The following is a 22,844-nucleotide window of genomic DNA, read 5'->3' as shown; positions in this document are numbered from 1 at the left end:
AATGCATGTAACTTATTTTATTTGTGTTGTTCATTCATATCTTATTTTACCAGTTAACATTTATTTATTTATGTATATTTTAAAATCTCTCCAGTTTTAAACGATATTTTTGGTTTACTGTCCTATAGTAGGCCTATGCATTGCAATGATTTCAAACCTGTTTTTATTTATCCTAATAATTATAAAGGTGTGCCTTGGAAATATTTGTTTCCATAAATTGTGATCAAAACGTTTGAGACCCACTGAGATAACTTCGACTAAAGTGAACTATCAAAACACTCAGAGTCCTTTACCTCACTGAGCCTCTCAGTCTGACAGGAGAGGACTCTCCCTCCACATTATTGTAGAAACAGCTTCTTATATCCGTTAGCGCAGCAGAAGCTAACAACAATCCCCGCCGGTACCGCGGTATCCCCTCTCTCTATCTCTCTCACTTTGGCTGTGAGCTGCGGGCGCCTGCTAAGCCAACATCCCCCACTTTCATCACTTACAGCGCCCATCGTACAGGGTAAATGGAAAATGTAACCTGGGTGAAAAGGGTGTTATCTTTACTTAATTATGAATGTTGTCACATCAAGTCTGACAATTCGTTTTTTTTTTTATTATATCTTGTGGAAGTGCAGATCCCCTGTCCTCCACCAGGGGGTGCTGCAGCACCCTCAGCACCCCTACTTCCCACGGCCCTGCAACAGAGGGTCTTTCTCAAAGTCAAGGAATTATCCTTAAATGGGTTAATTTAAAGGAAGCTACGTTCATCATTCAATTAAGAGTTCACGGATGAATAAAGTTAGATCGGACTCAAAGGACTGGGGTGGTTTGTGTATTTAATGACATTAACATGTAATCACCTGTATGTTTTCATTTGTGTTTTATATACATTTTAACTGTGGGTTATTACTTCATGTATAAAGGAAAATACTAGAAACGAGATATAAAAATCACCTCAAGCACCAAAACTACATGATTCAGCAATGTGCATCTTTTATCCCAGAAATAATATAATTTACATACAAAATACAAAATATAACACTGATGCACATGTACTGTTTTATAATAACTGTTCATGCATCATGTAAAAAAAGGGTTCCGGGTATAACTCATCATATTTTCACACAAGCTTCATGATTTCAGAGAGATAGTCAGGGCTGTCCATCTGATTGGTTGGATGAGCTTTGATGTCAGCAGGGTTTGCTCCCGAGGTTGGCCAATGCTCTGGCGTGGATGGGTTTATAGAGGAGGGTGAAGCTGGAGGGGCTGAGGAGGCCGCTGCCCTGTGCGTCCACTTTTCCCATCAACACGTAATTCCGGCCTGAACAGGAGGAAATAATTGTCAGAATGTGTCACAAACCAGGTTATTCTCAGCCACATCACAATATTCCTAATTTTCTACGAATGCCATTTATGATTGGGATATATCGGCTAAATAAAAAATCACATTGTCTGCATAGAGTGAGACCTTGTGCTCTTTAATTTATAAGCCAAAATCATCATATTCCCCTTTAAGAGATTCAATATATCAGCATTTACTTTATTTCTTAACTTCATGCACCACAAGCAATATCCATATCTAAGTTTCTAACAGTTAAGCTGATTTTTTAAACTTCATTTGAAGAATTGGTGTCATTTATACTTGAATTTATATCCTTTTTTACAACATTAAGTACAGGTTATACATGGTTTAATGCACAGTCATTGATTGTGTATCCTCTGTATGACTTATAGGGCTAATGCAGAATCCTCATCAGTTGACTAGTCAAGTTTTACCATTTGATATCAACTTTGAATACCTGACGGTTGAGGGTCACATTACAGTCTGTAAAAATGTTGCTTGAGTGTGTGTTATATACACAAACAGACAGCATAGAAAGTACTATATGTAAACATACTATACCTTTGAGGAGTCCGGGGCATCTCTTGCAGGTGGAGGTCATTGTGACCGACATGAGGGGCCCTGATTTGGCGATGTTCAGGCGTCCTGCCTTATAGGCCTTGATTATGGATACCTCCACTGTCGATGAGCCCCTGGGACCAGCGGTCAAAGAAGTGATCTTACCCGTAATCACTAAAATAAGGCGAAATAAGAGAAAAATCCAAAAGAGAAAAGGCGTTTGTATGAGATTTGCTTTACAAAAGGCACACCCAAAACAATTATATTAGAATAAGTTATGCTTGTGTTGTTGGGGATGTGAAGAATAGGGGAGCAGTTTATGTGGCTTACCAAAGTCATGAGGGCAGAAGCTGGATTGGAGAGTTCCTGTCCTCTTACAGGCTTGTGTACACAGTGGGTTCAGTGGTAAAGCTAAAGAAAACACACAAGTCAACAAACACAACATAAGCACATTCATTTGCTTCTCATTACAGGTGTGCACATATAGACTACATATATAAAAGATGAGTGCAGATTGATAGCTTAAACAATTACTTTCACTTACGTTTCTTGCTCACAGCAGGCTTCTTTGTTACTGTCTTGATAACTCGAGGTTTGGGCTTAGCTTTAGGCTTAATCTTGGGTTTGGCTGTTGGTTTAACTCCACCCTTAGGGGTTGGCTTTAATGGTTTTACTCTAGGTTTTAAGGTGGGTTTGGTCTTCAGTGTAGGCTTTCGTATGGGTTTAACCTTGATGCTTGGTTTGAGCGTTGGCTTAATAACCTTAGGCTTGGTTGTTGGTTTGGTTCCAGGTTTAGGTGCAGGCTTTTTCACAGGTACTTTAGGTGTGGGTCTAGCTGGTTTGGGTTTAGCCGCGGGCTTGACTGCAGGCTTGATGGTAGGTTTACGTGATGGAGGTTTCAGCGGTTTCTTTACCAGTGGTCTTTTGCCTGGTTTTTGGGTGGGTTTAGGCCTGAGGGTGGGTCTAGGTTTAGGAGTTGGTTTGGTGGGTTTGCTTGGCGCCAAGACTGTTCGTTGTGGTGTTGATGTGGTCTGAGGGCGATGGATGAAGTCTCCCCCTGCGGTTGGTGTCCTCGACCCGCGGGGCACACTGGAGTAGTGGGCCATGAAGCCATCTGAGGTCACACTAAGGTCAGAGACAAACTGGACCAGGAGCTCATTCCCCTTTGTCACTATTGTTCTGTATAAAGGATGAGGAAATAGAGAGAGAAAACATGTAGGGAATGACATGAGGAGGAATAGTAAAGGGGAAAGGCATGAAAATGCAGAAAGAATATTGGGTTCACTCTTCGAAAAAGCAACTTTAAGCATGTTTTTTGCCCCTTTAAACATCCAGTATTCTCACCCTGGAGGCCTGTCTCCACAGAACTTCCCAATTCGCCGCGTGTTATCCTTCTCTCCCCCGTTAAACAATGCCACATAGTCGTAGCGACAGTACGTATCAGGCTCCAAGTCCAGCTTCACAAACTTCACCTCGATCACCTGGGGAAGAGGTGGGAATAAACACAAAACATGCCAGCACAAACTATGATATATATGACGGGGAATGGTTGACGCGACCTGGTTTATTTTCATGAATCCAGCACAGTGCAGACATACAGTAAGTAGTGGTGGTGTAGGAGGAGAAGGGGCTGAATTCTGAAATACAGAAAGGGCATTTACTCTCTCCCTCGCTCTCACTTCTTTCCCTCTTTCCTTGCGTTCAATCTCTTGGCACACATGAACACACATTCAGGCACTCAATGAAGTCTTTCATTTGAAATCCGTCATAAGACCGCTGTCACAGACCCCAACACACTCAGGGACCTGAGGTTGAACATTTCCTTTTGATGGGCCCCTTTACTACTATTTGTATTTCTCCTTCCCCTCCTTCATAACACACCTAGGATTAAAATCACCTTACAAGAAATGTTCTTTTCCCTTTTGCAACAAGCTGCACGGCACTTTCGATGACCAGATTCAAACCGTCTTGAACAGCATTCAAAATTTGAGATGGCATATTGTGCTGTGAAGTCAGTTTTCCACTTTGAAGATGGAAGCTAGGAGACTAGACAAAATTAGCTAGCTAGCCTAAAAAATGTGTGTTTTAAGACATTTGCGCCTTTCCAACAATTAGGATTTGTTAGCTCGTTAGCTTGGCTGGCGTAAGGTCCGTTGATGGTGAGGGAACGATTACGCGTACATGCATTACAACCCTCCCCACATTTAGGCTACTTTAATTTTCGTTTTGCTTACATTACTTGGTTCTACGGAGATGTGCCAGGAACAGCTGATGCCTGCTGGGTAATTAGAGTTGGGCCAGTTGGGCGTCTTGACAGAGCCCTGCGATTTCGTCAGACGTCCTCCACAGAACTGGTGTTCTTTGGGAATAAAGAAGAGGAGATGCTGATACACCACACTTTGACCTTTATCAAAAAGGGAATGAGGGTTTGTTTTTCACTGTGGTTCTGCATTTGGGGTAAAACAAACATGTATACCTAAACTATGTCCAACATTTTTACAGATGTTTATGATTTGTTTATCCTAGAGCAGATTGTGTGGTTTTACGCGTCAACACCTTCCATATGTGGCTTCCCCGCGCTGAAGTAAGCAATAAAGCCTCTTCCTCCTGTCGATTCGTCGGACACCATATCCAACATCATGGTGTTGGAGGTGGAGATGACTGCGCCGGGCCTGAACGTCCCACAGAAACGACCCATCTTTTGCACCAATCGGGTGTGACCGTTGTAGACATCCAGGTAGTCGTAGCGACAGGTGGGGTCGGGCTCCATGTCGAAGAGGCGGAAAGATAGCATGACGACATGACCCTCTGGGACCTGTAGGGAGCAACAGGAAACACTTTGAGGAAAGACCGCTAAAAAAGTTAGCTTTAGCCGCCGTCGTGATCACAATTTTTGTAAAGATAGGTTTTAGATTTAATAAACTCTTTCTTTTTGCAAGTAGCCAAATATACCAGTTATTTCAGACTGATTTTGAGGGAAATATGTCAAACGTAATGCACAAAACAAGATTCAAAATAAATAAATTGTGTAATTGAGCTGCTATAAAATGCTTGGAGTCATGATTTGAAAAAGGTTGCTTATATTTATTTCCACAAATTAATATTCGGTGTATACAAATTAATTTAAAATCCAATGTTTGACTTAACCTGTTAATTTATCTAGGTAACCAAATACAAACATTTTAAATTAAATTATTATCTGTGAAAGGGGCTAAAAGGGGATCGTTTTCTGTGGTCCTGCAGGTGTTGTTTCAGGTTTAATTAGTGAAAGTGACAACAGGTGTGTCTCATTAGGCACCCTCAGCAGTGAGTGACGGGGCAATGCGTAATTGTGGGTAAAGGGGCAAAACTGTTCATCTGTAAATGTCTTTCTGTTAAAGTTGTGAACTTAGTTGGTGCGTGTGTGACCAAAGATACATTTAGACTGTCAGCAGATATGAAGAAATATCAAATTAATACTTTCTTTGTTAATATGTACTACCAGCACTTTGTATCAGTCCAGCTTCCCCTACGTTTACCTTGGCAGATGGTATGTTCCAACTAAGATGATAAGGCCTTCAATGATGAGTCACAGGCAGTTTGCTTTTGGCCTTGAAGTTTGTGTGTTTTTTTGTTAAGCTTATTCTTCTAACTATAAAGCTGGGAAAGGGATTTAAATAAAATAAAACTAAACATGCATTTAATATTTAGTCCCTGTCCACATCCTGTATGTTCATTTAGAACAAATGGAATAAACCAAAACTGAAACTGAGTGCAGCCTAGAAGAAGTGTCACTAGCCATTTATCGCTGGAGGCATGAATGAGAAAAAAGCCCCCTTATGCCACACTGTAATGTCCAATGTTGTTAGAATTCAGTTCTATTTTGAACTATTTTGTTTGGGTGTCTTCATCTGAACTGGGGGATACCCACGATTCGTCGGGTGTTTTGCTTCGTCTTGCATATTCTATTAATATTTATACAGTACTTTTGTTCATCAGCTTTTGTACGCGCTACCAACAACACATTACATCAATACATAATCTGACTCAAACTGGTCATTTGATGATATTGGCCGAACTGTTGTGAGTGTTTTGGTTAATGTACTGGTGTAGTGATTTGAAATGACTCACAGTAATGTACCAGGTGCATTTGCTGTTGGGTTTGTATGCACTGGGGAATCCTTCAGTGGCCACGATGCCAGAGTCTGTGACCAGGTGGCCTCCGCAGTGGAAGACGGGCCTAAAAAGTATCACACAACCACCATCAACTGCATTTAGCTTGACACGCTGCATTGAAAGAAAAAAACGGCTTCACTGAGTATTGATGTAGAAAACACACACACACACACACACACACACACACACACACACACACACACACACACACACACACACACACACACACACACACACACACACACACACACACACACACACACACACACACACACACACACATACACATACTTTTACATACACGCTGAAAACCACAGGGGCACAGTCCGCCTCTGTTCTCAGAGTCTGGGGAGGTTCCAAATGAACTCTCTTCTTAAAACCAAGCTAGGAAGACTATCAATATATATAGTATAAGTGCTGTGAGCTTTCTCTACACACTTGCTGTACCACAAGAAAGTTACCCACTCACAGGGAGTAGCTCACACACACTTTGATAAACACAGATGACAGAGGGGAAGGCCTCAACCTTTAATTTGGCAGAAGGCTCGTTAATCTAGATGTTTGCTTTTCTGGCTTCTTGTCAGTTTTTCTCTGCTGCGTTTTAACATCAAGCTCAACTCTGTAGCTCAATTTTGGTTGTACTGTGCTTTTTTCTTGGCAGCAAAATGAATAATCTTTGACATTGCGGGAACAATCAATATGATTTTTAGTCCATCTTCGGTTCTGTCATGTTAGTCAGACATAAGTTGTTTGTCTACTTTGTTTGTCTAAAGCCAAATTTGGCCAGAAAAAAAAAAACAGTAGCCGTGGAGTCCCTCCCTTCTGAACCATCTGGAGCTGAACAACCCACAGGCATTTGTTTATCTCATGTTCAATTTACACGCCGTGTGTGGAAGAAGCCATAGCAGTGCAAACACAAGGTTCAACAAGCATCTCTTAAAAAATATTCTGTCAGAATATATTTCCAGGTTTGACCAAAACATGATGACAAACTACCGGTTTAATTACTACATCAATTACAGCATGCGTGTTTATGTGACGCCAGCCACATCTTCCAAACACTGCAACCTTACATTACTACTGGGCTTTCTGTAATCATTATACTGCTACCAGGAGAGGAAAAAACACACAGTAGTTAATCCAGACAGATGTGGGCTTGAAAATGGCATGCCACATGTGCACAAGCAGGATGAGGGCAAGGGAACCAATGCACAAGAAGGACATTGATAGCCGTAGAGTTGACACACATACCTTGAGACATTAAGTGTAAAATCTCTCAGCGTACCTGGTGAAGTTGTCCTGACTTTGAGCCTCAGTCCATCCCAGCGTCAGAATGACAAGAAGGCACACAATCCACACCCTGTCCTCCATCCTGCTGTCCTCAGAGGTTAGGGAAAGCAAGAGAGGAGAAAAAGAGGAAGGAGGCAAAATCAGAGTAGGGGCGTGGAGAGAAGCAAGGTTGAAAAGGAGGAGGGAGGAGAGGAGCGATGGGTGAGGAGGAGGAGGAGGTGTGTTATGGAAGGAAGGAGAAGAAAGGAAAGGGGGAATACATGTGTTTTTGGAAAGGACAGAAGGCTGTTTGATTAACAAGGACAACCTATGGCCAAAAGCAACGTATACTATGTACAGTTCAGAGTACAGCGGGCTTGTTATGCTGCTGCTCTGTGTTGTTGTTTAACTGGGAAGTGGAATATATGGGGAGTATGTTTCTGCAGGTGTTTGCTGATGGACAGAGTACCACTGTTTAGTGTGTGTGTGTTTAAGTATTCACTGCACCTATTCACAAGCATCTGCATTTCAGTCTGTCAGTCTGTGAGTTGGTTGGTTGGTTGGTTGGTTGGTTGGCTGGTTGGTGGTTGGTTGGTTGGTTGGTTGGTTGGTTGGTTGGTTGGTTGGCTGGTTGGCTGGCTGGCTGGCTGGCTGGCTGGTTGGTTGGTTGGTCCACCACTTGGGCCCATACAGATATATCACAAAAACCACAGGATGGTTTGTCGTAAAAATGTGCTCAGATGTTCATGGTCCCCAGAGGATGAATCTGAATGAGTTTGTGGGTCCACTGACCTTGCCTCTAGCGTCAGAATTTCCTCTTATCCTATGAAATATACTGTATATCTACTCAAGTAGGCCTATGGATTGACAAGATCTTGAACGTTCATGGTCCTGAAAAGATTAATTCTATGGTGTTAAAACACAACACAACACAAGACGTTTCTGATGTAGACTGTGTGTAAGAAGTGGACACTGTGATGTCACTTATTAGTTTTGTACAATGATGGCACCCGCCATATTGGTTTTTCACCATCACCATCTTGTTTTTTGCAAACAGAAACAACAAAAGAGGGTGAAGCTTATAATGGAGCGTTAATGGTTCTAATTGTTTTTTTTGGTCAGAACATTTTGAATGGACTAAAACTGAATCCCACCATGAAAGGGTTAAAGTTGTAAAAAAAAAGCTGTGAATAACTCTAACCCAAACCACAGATTGTAACAAATTGTCAATCAACATTTTTTGAAAATTATGTGAAGCGACCTTTTTGTTGCCTCCTGTTTGAATACAACTATACTTTGGAGTTCCTCTCAATTTTCCTCAAGTGCCACCACAATAAGGTTGGCATTTCTAGTTTTGCCATGACATTTGTTACATTCATGCCCCCCCCCACTTATAAAATGTCAGGAGATCATTACAAGTTTGCTTACGTGTCACATCCTGTCAGTGGCCGACTGTCTTTGTGTGTTTTTCTCTCTATTTAGAATTGTTATTGCTAGATTACATGGTAGTTGTTGCCCCCTGTAAATGCTTGGACTTGTTAATTAAACTGAATTTGTCTGTGATGCAGATACTTAGTGATAAAACCAAAGACATTCCTATGAATCTGAGCTGCTTTGTGTTACCTATTAGATGCTGTAAACCATTGCCAGCACATTGGGAGTTAATTTGAAGCCAATTAAAATACTGCTTTTTGAAAGCTACCTTGGGAAATAAACCAATTTACTCTGCAATTGAGGGTTATTATGTTGATTATATTCCTTTCACAGTAGTGGAAATTCAGTGCAGTTGGCTTGTATAGTAAACATGAAAGACATTTTCTGAATCCTACTGCGTGTTGTATTTTGTTTTATTTTAGACTTTAAGTGAGCTAGTTTATTAACATCAGCTCTCTCACAAAATGACCCACGTACATCAAAATCATTTCTGTCATTGTCATAATAATGAAGTGAACGAGGGCATGTCTTTGTCTTTTTTAAGCTGCGGTGACCACTCCGGGTAAAAACCACAGCTGAATAGAGGGAGACTGTGGTTCGCTGAGGAAAGCAGCAGCCATGATCCGCTCTCTGCTTCCAGTTCATTCAGGACATATCCAGGCCAACGGCAACAAAACACCCAACGACTAAAACAGACTGCAAAGAGATGTAATCATAAAACTGCAGTCAAAAAATAAATACAAATCTTCACATTTTAAAGGATTTTCCAGTCGTTTTATTGTCTTTTTCGTACAAATAATGTCACAAAAATATTTAGAAACTCTTGCGGACACCACTGACTGAAGCAAAAAGGATATCACATGACCAGAACAGTGTCACGGAGAGAGCGATAGGGACAGAGAGGAAAACACATATTTAACATTCCAACCTCTCGAGACTTTTTAGAGAGAAACGTTGTCCACTTCTTCTTACCACCGTGTGCAAGCGCTTGCTACACAGGAACTCTCCCTTTCCAGGATTCAGAGCTCCTTTTAGGAAATGCTGTCACCATTTCTCAGAGAGATATTGCCCATTTCTCACTGTGGGGATGTCACCCCAATGCACATACTAATACCCGGCAGAGGAGAGATCTTAAAGTCCAAGTCAGTCTCCTGGCGATTGCCACGCTGTCCCACAAATTTGACAAGTGTCACAAGAAACACCATCTCTGTTTAAAGACTGAACAGGACACAATCTTTAAGACATTTATCCTATCACAATTCGCAGTGGCAGATAGTATAAAAATATACACATTGTTACAAAATACACCGGTTGTCGCTCTATATTTTTTTCAAGGCTAACTTTTTACATAAAAAAATGGGACAAAATGAACTCTTTGAGTGAAACAGGATTAGATTAGGATTCCAGACCACTTGTAAAACATTCAACAAGGACAAAAGTCTCAGAGCTCCCTTCTTTTCCGTCGAGGGCATTGCACATCCATCGATACGTAAAGGCGCCTTTTTGATACACATTCATCTTTAGTCCTTTCTGACTATTTTACAGCTTAAATAAATATGTCAAGATCAAGGAAAGTGCTCATGTCCTGTGGTTCCCAAGGCATTGTAATATGCAGTCTTACGACGTGCGTGTTGTGCTGTCATCTTCATGAAGAATGAACTAGTGTCCTGTCCAGCAATAACGGAAGTTGTCTCGATCAGTGTGCACCTTTTTCTCCTGCCATTTGAACAACTTAACTCTGTGTAGTGATTTTTTTTATTTGGGCACAGGAAGTTCGGGAAGGTGCATGTCTTCTGCACATCGGCGCGGAAACGTCTTGATAGTGTTCATCATCTTTGGCCACCTCCTCAGTGGGTCATTTGAGACCTTTCTTTCACAGCTTCTGAGGCCGCTCTCGGCGCCTCGGCTGTCGTTTCCTGGTTTCTGGCTTGCGCTTTGGTTATTTTGTCTTCTTCCTCTTCCTCTGGGTGAGCTTCATCCATGGCTGTCTCTGAAGGAACTGTAATGCCCTTGCCGGCACCATCTCCTTGAGCTTTTAGCGCGCTGCACATCTCCATCTCGTGAATCACAACATCGAACGGAGCCGTGGGACGCTCAGAAGGGGGGGACTTGCAGCCTGTGCAGCCCTAAAAGAAAGACAGAAAGACATTGTTACCAATCATTTCGACATGGTGTTGTATCCAAACACTACTGTATAGCTCAGGGTTGTGTGCTTACAGAGATGTTGATGGCTCGGGGCAGGCGTCCTGTGCGGATCCAGGGGTGAACCTGGCTCAGCTCCCTCTTCTGGTCCTCGCTGAACCGTGGCTGCTGTTTCTGCATGTTCCTCAACGCCTCGCGGTCTTCTCGCAGCACAGTCTCGATGTCTCTGTTGAGCGGGAACAAAGAAAAATAGTCAATATAAGTCAGTGTATTAAATCACAGCAGGTGTCAAACTGTGAATGAGCTGTTGAGTTTGGGCACATTTTGCCCAGCGTCTTACCTGACAGGCAGCTGATAGTTCATCATGACCTTGTCGTCGGTGTTGGCCATCAGGAGCCAGATGGGGTCCTGCAGGACACACTTGATGAACTGCTCCTCTCCACCATCTCCAGCCGCACTGCTGCTGCCCCCTGCTGGCTGCTTGCGGGAATGATCGTTCTCTGATGAGTCGATGCTACCAAAGTACTTGCTGGTGTGGCTGCCCTGGCTGCTGCCTGAATGGAGAAAAAAGGAGTACACTAGTCAACAAAATGGTTTCCGTTTGCAGTACATGCTTTAAGCCATGCATTCTGAAACTATTTACATCAATTTTGGTAACCTCTGAGATGGTCAATTAAGATTGCTCACTCATGCCACTGGTGCCAAAAGAGCTGCAGCCGTTGGAGCCGGAACCAGAGCCTGAGCCGGAGGACCCTGAGCCAGAGCCTGAGCGAGCGTCTTCCTGCGGCAGCATGTCCAGCAGGTCGCTGGAGGTGGACATGGCATCGTTGTTGGACTCATTAACCTCACCCTAATGGGGAAGAAAAGGTTAGAAAAAATATTCCAAGACACAATTTAAATGATATCATATGCAAAGGTTTCTAAAGCCTATAGTTTCCTTACATTCTCATTCTTCTTGGAAGTTTCATCAGAGCTCCTCTGATTGGCTGAGCTCTGACCGGTCGTTGCCCCCTGAACAGAGGGCGGGGCTTTCTGTGATGCCGCCAGCGCTGTGGCGACCTCCAGCCGGTTGCTCGTTGTTTCCTCCAGCTGCAACAGGTTGAGAGGCGAGGAGCATCTGGACTGGAAGAGGGGGGACTCTGGGGGGATCTGGCTGTAGGACTGGGGGGTGCTGCTGCGGGACGGGACTGGCACTGGGTTGGAAATAATGGTGGGGACGACTTGGGTGGGGTATGTGAAGTTAGGGTTGAAGAAGTGTCCGGGGTTGGGGGCCGGCTGAGAGATGGGGGTTCCCATCTGGGGGAACATGTAGTTGGGCAGAACGAGGGCTACCATGGGAGGAACCATCTGGGCGGGGGGGAAATGGGATGGATCTGGAACGGGTAAGGTTTGTGCCATTGGTGGGTAGACGGGGTAGATCGGAAGCATTCCAGGAGCGAATGGCGCGGCGGGAATGCTGGCCTGGGAGACGACAGATGGCCAGGAGGAGGAGTTTGTCGGGGGTCCGATGGGCATGTTGAGAGGCATGTTGAGAGGCATGTTGAGAGGCATGGTGAGAGGCACGAGAGCGGTGCTGGTTCGGGGGTCATGGCGCCTCCCACTGAGGCGCAGAGAGCTGTGCTGCTCAGACGACTCCTGGTGCTTCAGTCTCTTCCCGCCTCGACCTCGCCGGTGGCTGGTGCTGCTGCCGGCGGCCGCGGGGTAATCCCGGGAACAACGCACTCCTGGGAGAGAGAAGAAGACGCTCAATGTCAGCAATTTTAACTAAATGAACAATGAATGTGTAATAAACACATGACAGAGGGTTAGTGTTAGTACCTCGCGACAGAGGGTTGGCAGCCGGGTTCTGACAGTGCAGAGTGGACGAAGCCGTCTGATCGAAAACACGCAGCTTGCTGAGGTCCTTGAAGCGGTCGAGGAACACCTGCTCCTCCTGCTGGGTGTGGGCGGATAGCACCTCCTTTGTGAGCCCCATACGGCCCCCTCCTCCTAAACTGCCACTTCTCCGTCTGTACCTCTCTAGCTGAGAGGCTTGAGGGGGAGGGAGAGGAGTAAAGGCGATGGCTGTGAGAGGCGTCGCTGTTGATGTAGACGGAGCAGGAGTGGGAGTAGTGGGTGCCTCCTCCATGATGACGTCTGTGACCATGGGAGAAACGATGAGGGGTGTTAACACAGTCAAGTGAGGCGATGTGACTTCCGAAAGAACAACATCTTCTGACAAATGAAAAGTTAAATACATCAAATACAATGGTGGATTTAGTTGATACAGCCACACTTGGTCTGATGGTCTTATGATGGCTAATGTTAGCAAACTTAAGTCAAAGACAGTAGTAGATATGCAGTAGTGTGTTAAATGGCTATATGGTCACTTTGCAAAGACAAAAAAGATAGCAGAAACTGGAACAAAAAGAAAAAAAGCGAACAGCAGAAGAGACGACAAACAGGAAATGAAGATAAATGAACCAAAAGGTTTCTGCAACATCATACTTAACAATTTTTGGTCAATGTCTTTGCAAAACAAGAAAGGAAGGCAAAAATAATAATGAAAAGAAAGGATCTCAAATGAAAAGCTAAATCATATCGAAGGCTATTAAAGGAAATGCAAGGCATGCAACGACTCCGTATCGTTATATGAAAGAAACAAGCTGCTGAGTGACCAGGCTGCAGGGTTCAGAGAGTGTGAGTGTTGAGGATTCCCACCTGACTCAGGAGGCTTCTTGTCTCCCACATGCACGATGGTGCTGCTGAAGCTACACTGCGACGTGACTGAGGCTACACTCTCGGCCTTTGTGGCCATGGTCAGGGGAGGCAGAGGAGGTGGTTCACTTACAAGGTTAACTGAACCACCTGCTGAGGAAAACAAGTCCAACAAGTTGCTGTAAGTGATCGTGTATCGTCCACAAAAGCACAGACAGGACACACCAACAGAGCATGCTTCATCTTAATCAAGGAGGCGGTTCACAAGACAAAACGAAAATCCATATTCAACAACAAAAAGATGTTCCATAGGTAATTGTGTCGGTAAATACACACTGACCAAAAGGAAATGAACTTAAATAAGTGGATCAGAGTATTTAAGTTAAAACACCAAACTACACACAAACATAATGAGGCAAAAGAAAAATACCTGTGTTGTAGGCGCCATCTTGTTGCTTGTCCTCGTCAGACATGTAGGAGGAAGAGCCACACTTCCTTTTGACCGTGTTAGGAATGTTACAGCCGTCCAAGTACCTGCGTAGCGTAAGAGAGATGTTGGATTAGTGAAGTCATAGCCCCTACAGAAATGCTAAGATACATACAGAATGGCTTCGTGCTTTCACACACACCTTATGATGCTGTCCAGACAGTTGATCTGCTGGTAGGAGTAGCCAGTAGGAGGCTCCTTTGGCACGAGGGGAGCAGGGAGCAAAGCTTTGGGGGGTATCGTCATGTCGGCGATCAAGCCTCTGATTGGGTCGCTGCTGATTGCTCTGATGCTTGTTGCGCCTGGACGGCGAAAAGAGAGGAACAGGAAGCATTTCAATGGAGTCTTTTTGACGTTACATGTGAGGAATATTACTTGGAACCCCGTCAACGTAAAGCCACAGTTTGATTACTGCCCCTTTTTTGATCCAACCCTAAACTGTGTAACGGTGCTTTTAATGTACCTGTGCTGCTGGTTTTCCTGGGTAGTGGCCTGTGACGAGACTCGATGAAAACCTGCTGTCCGTTGGTCTTGACCATATGGACATCTTTACAGATCTGCTGGAAAGTCATCTAGAAAAACAACGGCACCAAACACGTTAGACGGACATTCAGCTAACATTTTATTTCATTCACTCTGAGACAAAAATGTAGCTACATCTAGAAGCCCTAGCTACTCAGACTCACAGGTTTGCGCAGAGCAACGGCAGCTTTGTCGATGGCGGGGCCGTTGCTGTCGCTGGACGAGGCGGCGCTGAGGTGCTGCTGGTGGGAGCGCCGGGAGCCTCGGGAGCCGCTGGAGCCCAGCGAGCTGTAGCCCTGGGAGCTGCCGCTGTGCACCGGCTGCAACAGGAGCCGGTGGATCTGCTCGCTCAGCTGCACCACGTCGGGAGTGGTGGTCCAAGTCTCGCAGCCCTGAGGTGCGGTGAACATGTCTTCATTCAGAGGGCTCCTGGAGACGGGGAAAGAGAACATCTTAGCACACTAGGAAGACACCTGAGTGTAGATGTTGCTATGGGAGGGGTTGAGCTTTGGTCTTTTAACAAACAGTCTATTATAAGATTCTAAATCTCTATGAATGTCACAATCAACCATATTTCCTTTCATTCACTTTCCTTTGTTAATACTTTCAATATCGAAGGCTCTTGGAAGTTTCGTTTTTTAAATAGAGTGAATTATTGAGCTTACGTTCTGACTTTGTGGCGCCCTACGATGAACGCCACCTTCCGGCTCCAGGGGTTGACAAAGGACGACCAGCTGGTGTCGATGGTCACATATTCCCCGTTTCGGGTACACATCCTCAAAGGCGAATAGTCAAACGGCTGCCCTGCAAACTGAAGGACTGAAGAGACAGAAGTGCAGACATGTATGAGGATCAAATACTAAAACTGATCATTTCTGGAAGCCGCAACGACTTGAAGATTTAGAGACCTAACTCAGTCATATAAGTGTATGACCTATGTGGGCAGAAGTTACGGTATTTGCGGTGCTAAATAAACTCACTCTTCTCATGTATAGCCACCATGATGTGCCTGTCTTCAGGGTGAATGTAGAGCAGGATGGGGGTTCCCACCAAGTCCTGAGGCAGGTATCCTAGCAATGGCACTGCCCTGCAAACACAAAATGTATTTACACACACTGTTAATACAATGTTTGATTACATCCTAGAGTAACAGATCAGCTTACAATTCAATAATCACAGATGGAAAGTGATGAATAACTGACCTCTCGTCAATTTCCTGGAAGATGCAGCTCGGAGTGTGACTTGTAGTGAAGATCCTCTTGTCTGGAGGGATACGAGGAGCTGAGAGGAACAGAGGAAGAAGAGATAACAGATGAGAAATAAGTACATAAGACTATACATATAATAAAAAGATTTAACTGCTATTTAGACCCAATCATTTGGTGTCTATGATATAATCCATATTCAGAGGAGAATGGTTTTCAAGGTGTCTGCTATTGTTCTCTTCTCTCCCACACACAGATCATTTCAAGATTCAGTTTAACTAGTTTTAAATTACACAGCGAGTAATGATCATCATCATCATCATCATGTGGAGAGCTGCTCAATTGAAAATTACACATTTTATGCAAGAAGAATCCGTTTTCAGCTTCACATACGTTGTGACTTTAGCTAGAGTAGAGAGTAGCTGTAGTAAAATGACTAATACCTTCGTATCCGGAGTGGACCCTCTCGGCGATGAGCAGGCAGCAGGGCTGTGGCTCAGAGTCGTCTGAGTCTCTGATGGTGAGCTGGTACGGCGTGAGGCGGAACGGGTAGTAGCACATCTCGCCGCCATGCGTCCGGTCGGCACTTATCCGGCAGAACATGGACTTCCCCTGAGTGCAGTCCACTGGAGCAGAAGCTGAGAGGAAAGAGAGTTGGAGAACGAGTCAGACATTGAGCATCATTTCTGTCTGGAATCACAACTATTTTCATATCCCTTTTTCCAAAATGTGATCTTTTTTTCCGCTCACCTGACCCGATGCAGGAGGCCCAGTTTGGCAGACGGCAGGGTGCTGTACCGCTGTAGAAAGTGCTGACGTCCTGCGGGGCCAAAAGTTCAGAGAACATCGCCCCCTGGAGACGTTCGGGCATAGTGCGCAACAGGGAAGAGCCCTGAGGCGATACGTACACCACCTTCCCTGACAGGAATGACACGCCCATGCTGAAAGTGTCCTGAAAGGAAAATCGTAGGAGGAAAGCTTAGAATAAAATCCCTTTAAACAAATACTTTTTATTAGATAAACTTCTTGAGTGCTGGAGTATTTGATATGAACGTACTGTGTTTTTGAGTGTGTACTCTGATGTGATGTTGTCAAGCTCCTCAATAGTGAAGGCCGACAGGTCCAGACTGCAGCCCTGACACTCCTCTACGCTCCACTGGTGATAGTACTCCTTGTTGGCTGTAAAAAAATCACAATGCATTTGTCAGGATGCGTATATAGGTAAATAATTGTTTTATATTGTAGTAAGCCTAATGCAAATGGCAGAAACTAAAACATTATAGCTTCAAGAGTTATTCAAAAAAGACTTAAAAACATTGATCACCACAAAATGGTCACATTTGCATTTTGAAGAAGCTACAAACAAAAAGACCCCCCTCACCTCGGACTTGTTTGACACACTGCAGTGCGTATTTGAGTGCGTTTAGGGTGCTGGTGTGACCCTTGGCCTTGCGCTCCGTTGGTAGGCGGAGCTTCAGCTCCTTGATGGCCTTCATCAGATCCTTCTGGGTCTGCACCCTCGCCGACTGGTTGCTGCTGCAGCCCGAGGTGGAGGGGGGGTCGTGCTCAGAGCTGGTTGACAGCAGGCTGTAGGCCAGGGAGCTGCTGGGAGGAGAGAGGCTCTGGGAGTTGGTGCTGGGGAAGAAGAGACAGAGATGATTACGGTGAATCTGACTTGCTGGATCAGATGTGTAATTAGCATGTGTTAGCAAGTGATGCAAGAAGAGCCTTTTGGCATAAAGACTGTTGCTATGGATATTTTTTCAAATGTTATTTTTGTCACTTCTCTTTCTCTTACCTCTTGTTGCTCTCAGTGTTTTCCAGCATCATGCCAGAGTCCTTTCCATTGGACGAGCTGTGGGAGCTGCGTACGGACTGGCGCCCGCTCGACGCGCCGTCTCTCTCCATCCCGCCTTCGCTCTCCCTCTCCCCAGAGTCGTTTCCGCTGGAGTGTCCGTCCATATCATCTGAGTTGGGCTCCCTACGGTCTCGGGACGAGCCTCCAGACGCCGACCCCACACTGGGAGATGAGCCGCCAGTTGATCCGCCTCTATTTCCACTCCCGTGCTCCTGAGAGGAGCCATTAGCGCTGGGCTTAATGCTGCTCGCTTTCAGAGAGTTTAACCCTTCTGATTCTGCTTCCTGTTCATTTTCTTTCTCGTCGGCCCTTGCCACTCGCCCTCTAGGGCTGCTGCTGGGCAATGAATTAGAGTTGTCATAACTCATACTAGAGTAGGATGAGGCTGGAGCAGCTTTTTTGAAGGTGTCAGCCAAGGTGAAAACAGCAATAACTAACTTATTGGCCTGTCGTTAACAGAGAAACTCATTGTTTTTGGTGCAAAACAAACGGTAAATCAGAGAGTTTGGGCCCTCCCTTTAAGGTTTTTAAAAAGTGCAGATGTTCAAATGGTTGTAATCATTTAGCAAATGACCAAAAAGCGAAGGCTGCCCTTCAAAAACTCTGCAATTATCTTGAAAGGTCACTCAAGTGACGCAGATAAGAGATGAATTTCTGTTTACGAAACCGCCTTGGCAACTGGGCTCCAACAGATGGGATGAGAGATTGTGAGGGAGAGTGGGAGAACAGCTCTTGGTGAGAGCTGAGAACACTCTGTATCTTGTCTTCTTGCCTCTTCAGAGATGTGATGCTTCAGATGAAGGTCATCTGAGATTGTGGAGAAAGGACATAGATGAAAAGAGAAAATAATTAGTCAAATTAGCTGCATGATGACAAAATGTTTGTAATGTTCAAGTCCTACAGCTATGAAGAGACAAAATGGAGCGCTTATGATGAGTTTATCTTGTTGGCCTCAAAGCTTCAAAGGTGGATATGGGCCGCTGTCACAGCCTTGGTTTGGAAAATGTATGTTTTTCAGAAGTGTTTGTGGTTGTTGTGGCCGCACAGAGCCCCAGCTGTTAGTATCTTTTACTCAGATTATCTCCAATAAAAACACCACCCCATCTTAAACACAAAATGACAATAATCCCCATTAGCATGCAGCAAGTGCGTATGCATTTAAATTTAGCACAGGTGTACAAGTGCTAATGACGAAATGACATTTGTTAATCGCCAAAGCTTAATCCAATTTCACCCAGAGGACAGTCACAACAGAACACCAGGGGGGGGGGGGGGAACAAAGCTTAGAATAAAAGGGTTATTACAATAATACAGTGTAATTGTGAATACTAATTTAAAAGTTAACATCAGGCCGCCACCTATACAAGTTTAAAATGATTGTTGTTTATTCCTTGTGCAAAGAATACGCGCCGTAATCCTTTAAGCCGGAAGAACTCGCAGGCCCTGTCCTCAATCCTTACTTCCCCACAGGCTCCTTTAGGTGTGCAGTGATGTTTTAAGTGCAGAATTGGATCAGTACTAGTTTAATTATGTACCTGCCTGCACTGATTCAACACTTCCTGTTCTCATTCACTAACACCACATGGCTGAGTGGACAGTGACCCCCCACCAGCCGGAGATAGCTCATTACATCTGAACAGAGGATAACAGGTGCACACCGCTAATGACAAATATGATTCATTACACGGACATAACCAAAGCAAACGTGAAAGCTTGGAGTGGATATTGGTAAACAACTTCAAGTATTCAGTTTGACAAATTCATATGATGCTACATTCAAATTAGCATACAGTATGTTTGGTTGATACACGTGAGAAAGTGAGCTATGGCTGAAATTGGCGAGGGAAGGAGAAATAATGATCGTGAAATATGCAAGCAGGGCGTGAGTAGGCGTCGATGCAGGCTGGCATCAACTCGCACCTCGACAGGTGATGGAAAAACCACACGGTGGTGGGAGAGGTGGTGGAGGTGGGTATAGGTGGTGGTAGTGGAGGTGGGTAGAGGTGGTAGTGGAGGTGTTGGTGGGGAACAGTGTACAGGCTGCTCACATGCAGCTGTACACTTGCTATGTTAGCTGTAGTGGGCTATTTAGTTATAGGGAGCATCCTCAAATTCAATCGAGCAAGACACATCGATTTTGCTTCCAGTGTACCCAACATGCATGTCTTGCTAAGCAGGGAAGAGGAAGGTAATAATGCTAACCACTGAGGCTTAATGCCACCCGATTGTTCAAAATATTCACAGGAAATGCACTCTGTAAGACCAATCTATGATTATATCAGGATGTGTCTATTTTTGAGTGAGAAAGCAAATGCATCATCACTCTTATACAAATGTTGAAGAAAAAAAAAAAGCTCAAAATGTATAGGCGATGGGTTAGGTAAACCGTTAGAGCAAAAGACTTTCAACAGGCTTTCACGTTTCTCAAATGTGAGAACACCTTTTTAAATTTGAATATTTGTAATGTTTTATGATGATCATATGTGTGTTTATATGTTCCTTATTTATAGAAAGGTTCTAACATATATCCATTCCTTTTGATCAAGGGGCACTTATTTACCAGAACAAACAAAGAAACTCTCATTTCATCAGATAATAGACAGCATCAAAGACAGTGTTCTTTGCATGAGCCTGTCATTCATTCAGCAAGCCCATCAGATGATTACAAGCGATATAATAAAGATAGAACTTGTACAGAACAGGGGTCACATGACCTGTTCTCGTAGATAATGAAACCTTCACATCCTCACTGCATTGAAGGCTGCAGGAAGGTGTGGCGTAGCTCCGTGCGAGAACATGTGTGATCTCCCCCCGCCCCTAACATCATCACGACATGCTGACATTATTCAAAAACATTAAGAAAATCGTTTTTATTTCCTTCTTACTATTCGGGGAATAAATTCACATTACAATTTCCAGTGAATAGCATCACTCTGCCAGCGCAGCTCTCTGTGTACATGCCGCACGTGTCCGCGGTGGTGCGCTCAGCAAGCATTGGCGGCTTCTGATTGGTTGACATATTTTATTAGCCGGACCAATCAGAGAGAGACCCCCGCAGAGGCTGGGCTGCTTATTGGCTGACCAGATACTGGTCTCAGCTCAGCCTCCAGTTTTAATATTGTAATGGGAGGACAGAAAGATACGCAACTGATTCACGATCAGTTATGGGACCTCATGGCCATGACTTCTTAGTTAAACATTCAAATATATTAATGACATTACTATGAACAGGAATGTATACTAATTGAAAGATTTCACATGGAAATATTATATCAAGTTCAATCCACAGTACTCACTCTGCATTAGTATCATTGGTCTCCCACTGCTACCTAACAAATCTCCTTAAATATCTCACTCTCTGTCCTTTGTAGTCTTAAGATTTTTGTTTTCCACCGTCTTAAAGGCAATTTCGTCACATTTATAGTGGATTAGAAAATATGTGAAAAACAAAGTTTCTTAGTTTATTGTCAAAAACAGGAAAAACAATGTTCAAACAACAATTGTGTTGCAAGTGACAACCATCAAAGCCCAAACAAGGTACTGCTGGTGAGTCATTCCCATATTAAAGTATCACGGTGATGGAAAACTGTAAGCTGTTTCAAATGATGAGTCAGTCCTTATCCAACATGTGATCATATAGTTAACATGCAGATTTCACCACCTGTGCCGCTACCTGCCATCAACGCACAATAATACTTGTTGGTGGGAAAAGTGTCATGTTCTTGTTCTTTGCACACGCTGAATCATCTATATTTGAAGCTTAGTTTGAACATTAAGTGAAGAAAGGTTACTTCACCTTTCTTTGTTATCTTCTGTTCACTACAATACCTGTCACATGCAAACTTTTTGGATGTTGCTGTCATGCTGCGATGCGCACTTGGACATGATATTGTGAGATATCTGCAAGGATACCCTTGCAGACGTCCATCATGTGCTTTTGGTGTCAATAACTATGCAATGACAGATAATTATGGTGCATTTACAGCAGCACATTTGTCGACACACATAGAGGATCCATGCAGCACTCTTGCAGAACTGCATACGCCCCATGTGCATTCTCACTAATGCAAATAAATGCATGATGTGCATCAACACAACATGCCTAACGTTATCGTTTGCAAGCTTAACGCACATGCTGCACAGTAGGAGGCATCCAGTGCATTTAGCAGCCCTGATACTGATAAGTCAATATATTTTTGCAATTTGCACATGCGTGTCAACACCATAAAAACTTATACTGAGAAGTTTACTATGTCAAAGAATAAAAAGGTCATGAAATGTGGAGGAATCTGATATTTGCCGGCTTTGTCATTAGTGGTGTTGTCTTCTTCTATCTTAAAGAGATAACGTTATAAACGTGTTGTTATCGCGTCAGCGACAGTAAAGGGTTAAAGACAGCTTTCTCAGTAGATTGTCTGAATAGCTTAATCACCTCGTAAATACACATGTATCTATTGTTCTATCTACTTAATGAAGCCGTCAAATTAAGGGAAAACATTATGTCGTGAATATGCTGGCAGTGCGAAGTGACAGCTAGAAAGCTAACGTTAGCTTGTAGGCGAGAGTGACATACATTAATATTACAACGACCAGCTTACCGTAGATATGTTTCAAAACGACACCAGCTTTGATATTCCAGGGTAAGGTGTGTGAAAGTCAATAAGAAGCAGCAGCACTACTTGTAGCACCGACAGCCTCTGCTCACTGGTCTGCATATGCTCTAAACATTTTTGCTCGACCCCCCTACAGTAGTTTACACGCGGGGACACACGTGTCAGTGGAAGGTCTAGCGAGTAATATTGAATCGCCACCGTGATTGGACAGATTGAGTTTATGTCCCCGCCCTGCGCGTTCTGATTGGCTGATAGGGGCGTGGCTTGTAGCACGGGGCTCTGGGATCACGTTGCAGAGTGTCTGGTCCTGAGTTTAGTTCCAAACAGACATGAGAGGGCGGATCCCTCTCCACACATGTGGCCTACTTGGTTGACTGTAATATACGGGTACCATCGTAGTGTAATTTCATCAAAGAGTAGCGTTTAATTATTCAGAAACAGGTTTATTACCAGGTAGGTTGACACATAGGCCTATAGGAGGAATTTGATTTGGTATAAGGTAACAAAAATAGTAAAAACACAGATAGAATAGGCTACTATTTTAAGAAAACTATAATAACATTACAATTAAAAT

At 43.9% G+C, this 22,844-nt stretch overlaps 2 protein-coding genes across 3 annotated transcripts; both read right to left on the bottom strand.

The window, feature by feature from the left end:
• Positions 1–807: 807 nt before the first annotated feature.
• Positions 808–7,854, bottom strand: pcolceb (procollagen C-endopeptidase enhancer b). Its single transcript, XM_079670104.1, has 10 exons — positions 7,820–7,854; positions 7,329–7,418; positions 5,999–6,107; positions 4,445–4,703; positions 4,123–4,247; positions 3,233–3,369; positions 2,433–3,067; positions 2,219–2,299; positions 1,892–2,062; positions 808–1,309 (listed from the first exon to the last, which is right to left on the bottom strand). The coding sequence occupies exons 1-10, from the start codon at positions 7,837–7,839 to the stop codon at positions 1,179–1,181; spliced, it is 1,758 nt and encodes a 585-aa protein (XP_079526230.1). The 5' UTR covers positions 7,840–7,854; the 3' UTR covers positions 808–1,178.
• Positions 7,855–9,141: 1,287 nt separating this feature from the next.
• On the bottom strand, positions 9,142–22,415 carry per1b (period circadian clock 1b). 2 transcript variants are annotated; one of them, XM_079671015.1, is made up of 20 exons: positions 22,256–22,415; positions 17,598–18,464; positions 17,181–17,434; positions 16,857–16,978; positions 16,550–16,751; positions 16,243–16,437; positions 15,797–15,875; positions 15,575–15,681; positions 15,260–15,413; positions 14,759–15,023; positions 14,536–14,644; positions 14,215–14,374; positions 14,016–14,119; positions 13,589–13,738; positions 12,707–13,024; positions 11,831–12,612; positions 11,576–11,738; positions 11,229–11,442; positions 10,964–11,114; positions 9,142–10,872 (listed from the first exon to the last, which is right to left on the bottom strand). In XM_079671015.1, the coding sequence occupies exons 2-20, from the start codon at positions 18,023–18,025 to the stop codon at positions 10,594–10,596; spliced, it is 4,236 nt and encodes a 1,411-aa protein (XP_079527141.1). In that variant the 5' UTR covers positions 18,026–18,464; positions 22,256–22,415; the 3' UTR covers positions 9,142–10,593. The 2 variants fall into 2 exon arrangements, with proteins under 2 accessions (XP_079527141.1, XP_079527142.1); XM_079671016.1 differs by lacking the exon at positions 13,589–13,738.
• Between the last annotated feature and the right edge of the window lie 429 nt (positions 22,416–22,844).

The sequence above is a fragment of the Notothenia rossii genome, assembly GCF_949606895.1.
Source record: "Notothenia rossii genome assembly, chromosome: 3".
Classification (NCBI taxonomy): Eukaryota; Metazoa; Chordata; class Actinopteri; order Perciformes; family Nototheniidae; genus Notothenia; species Notothenia rossii.
Note: the sequence above shows the minus strand (reverse complement) of the source record. Positions and strands in the feature narration are given on the sequence as shown.

Bases quoted from the DNA above. Each gene is read 5' to 3' on its own strand.
- pcolceb (XM_079670104.1), bottom strand. From the start codon at position 7,839: ATGCAGATGCTTGTGAATAG. The intron at 3,068-3,232 runs GTGAGAATACTG...TCCTTTATACAG, and splicing joins TGTGGAGACAGGCCTCCAGG to AACAATAGTGACAAAGGGGA. The intron at 2,300-2,432 runs GTAAGTGAAAGT...TGTTTTCTTTAG, and splicing joins GCCTGCTGTGAGCAAGAAAC to CTTTACCACTGAACCCACTG.
- per1b (XM_079671015.1), bottom strand. From the start codon at position 18,025: ATGAGTTATGACAACTCTAATTCATTGCCCAGCAGCAGCCCTAGAGGG. The intron at 14,645-14,758 runs GTGAGTCTGAGT...TTGTTTTTCTAG, and splicing joins CCGTTGCTCTGCGCAAACCT to ATGACTTTCCAGCAGATCTG. The intron at 14,375-14,535 runs GTACATTAAAAG...TTCGCCGTCCAG, and splicing joins CAGGAAAACCAGCAGCACAG to GCGCAACAAGCATCAGAGCA.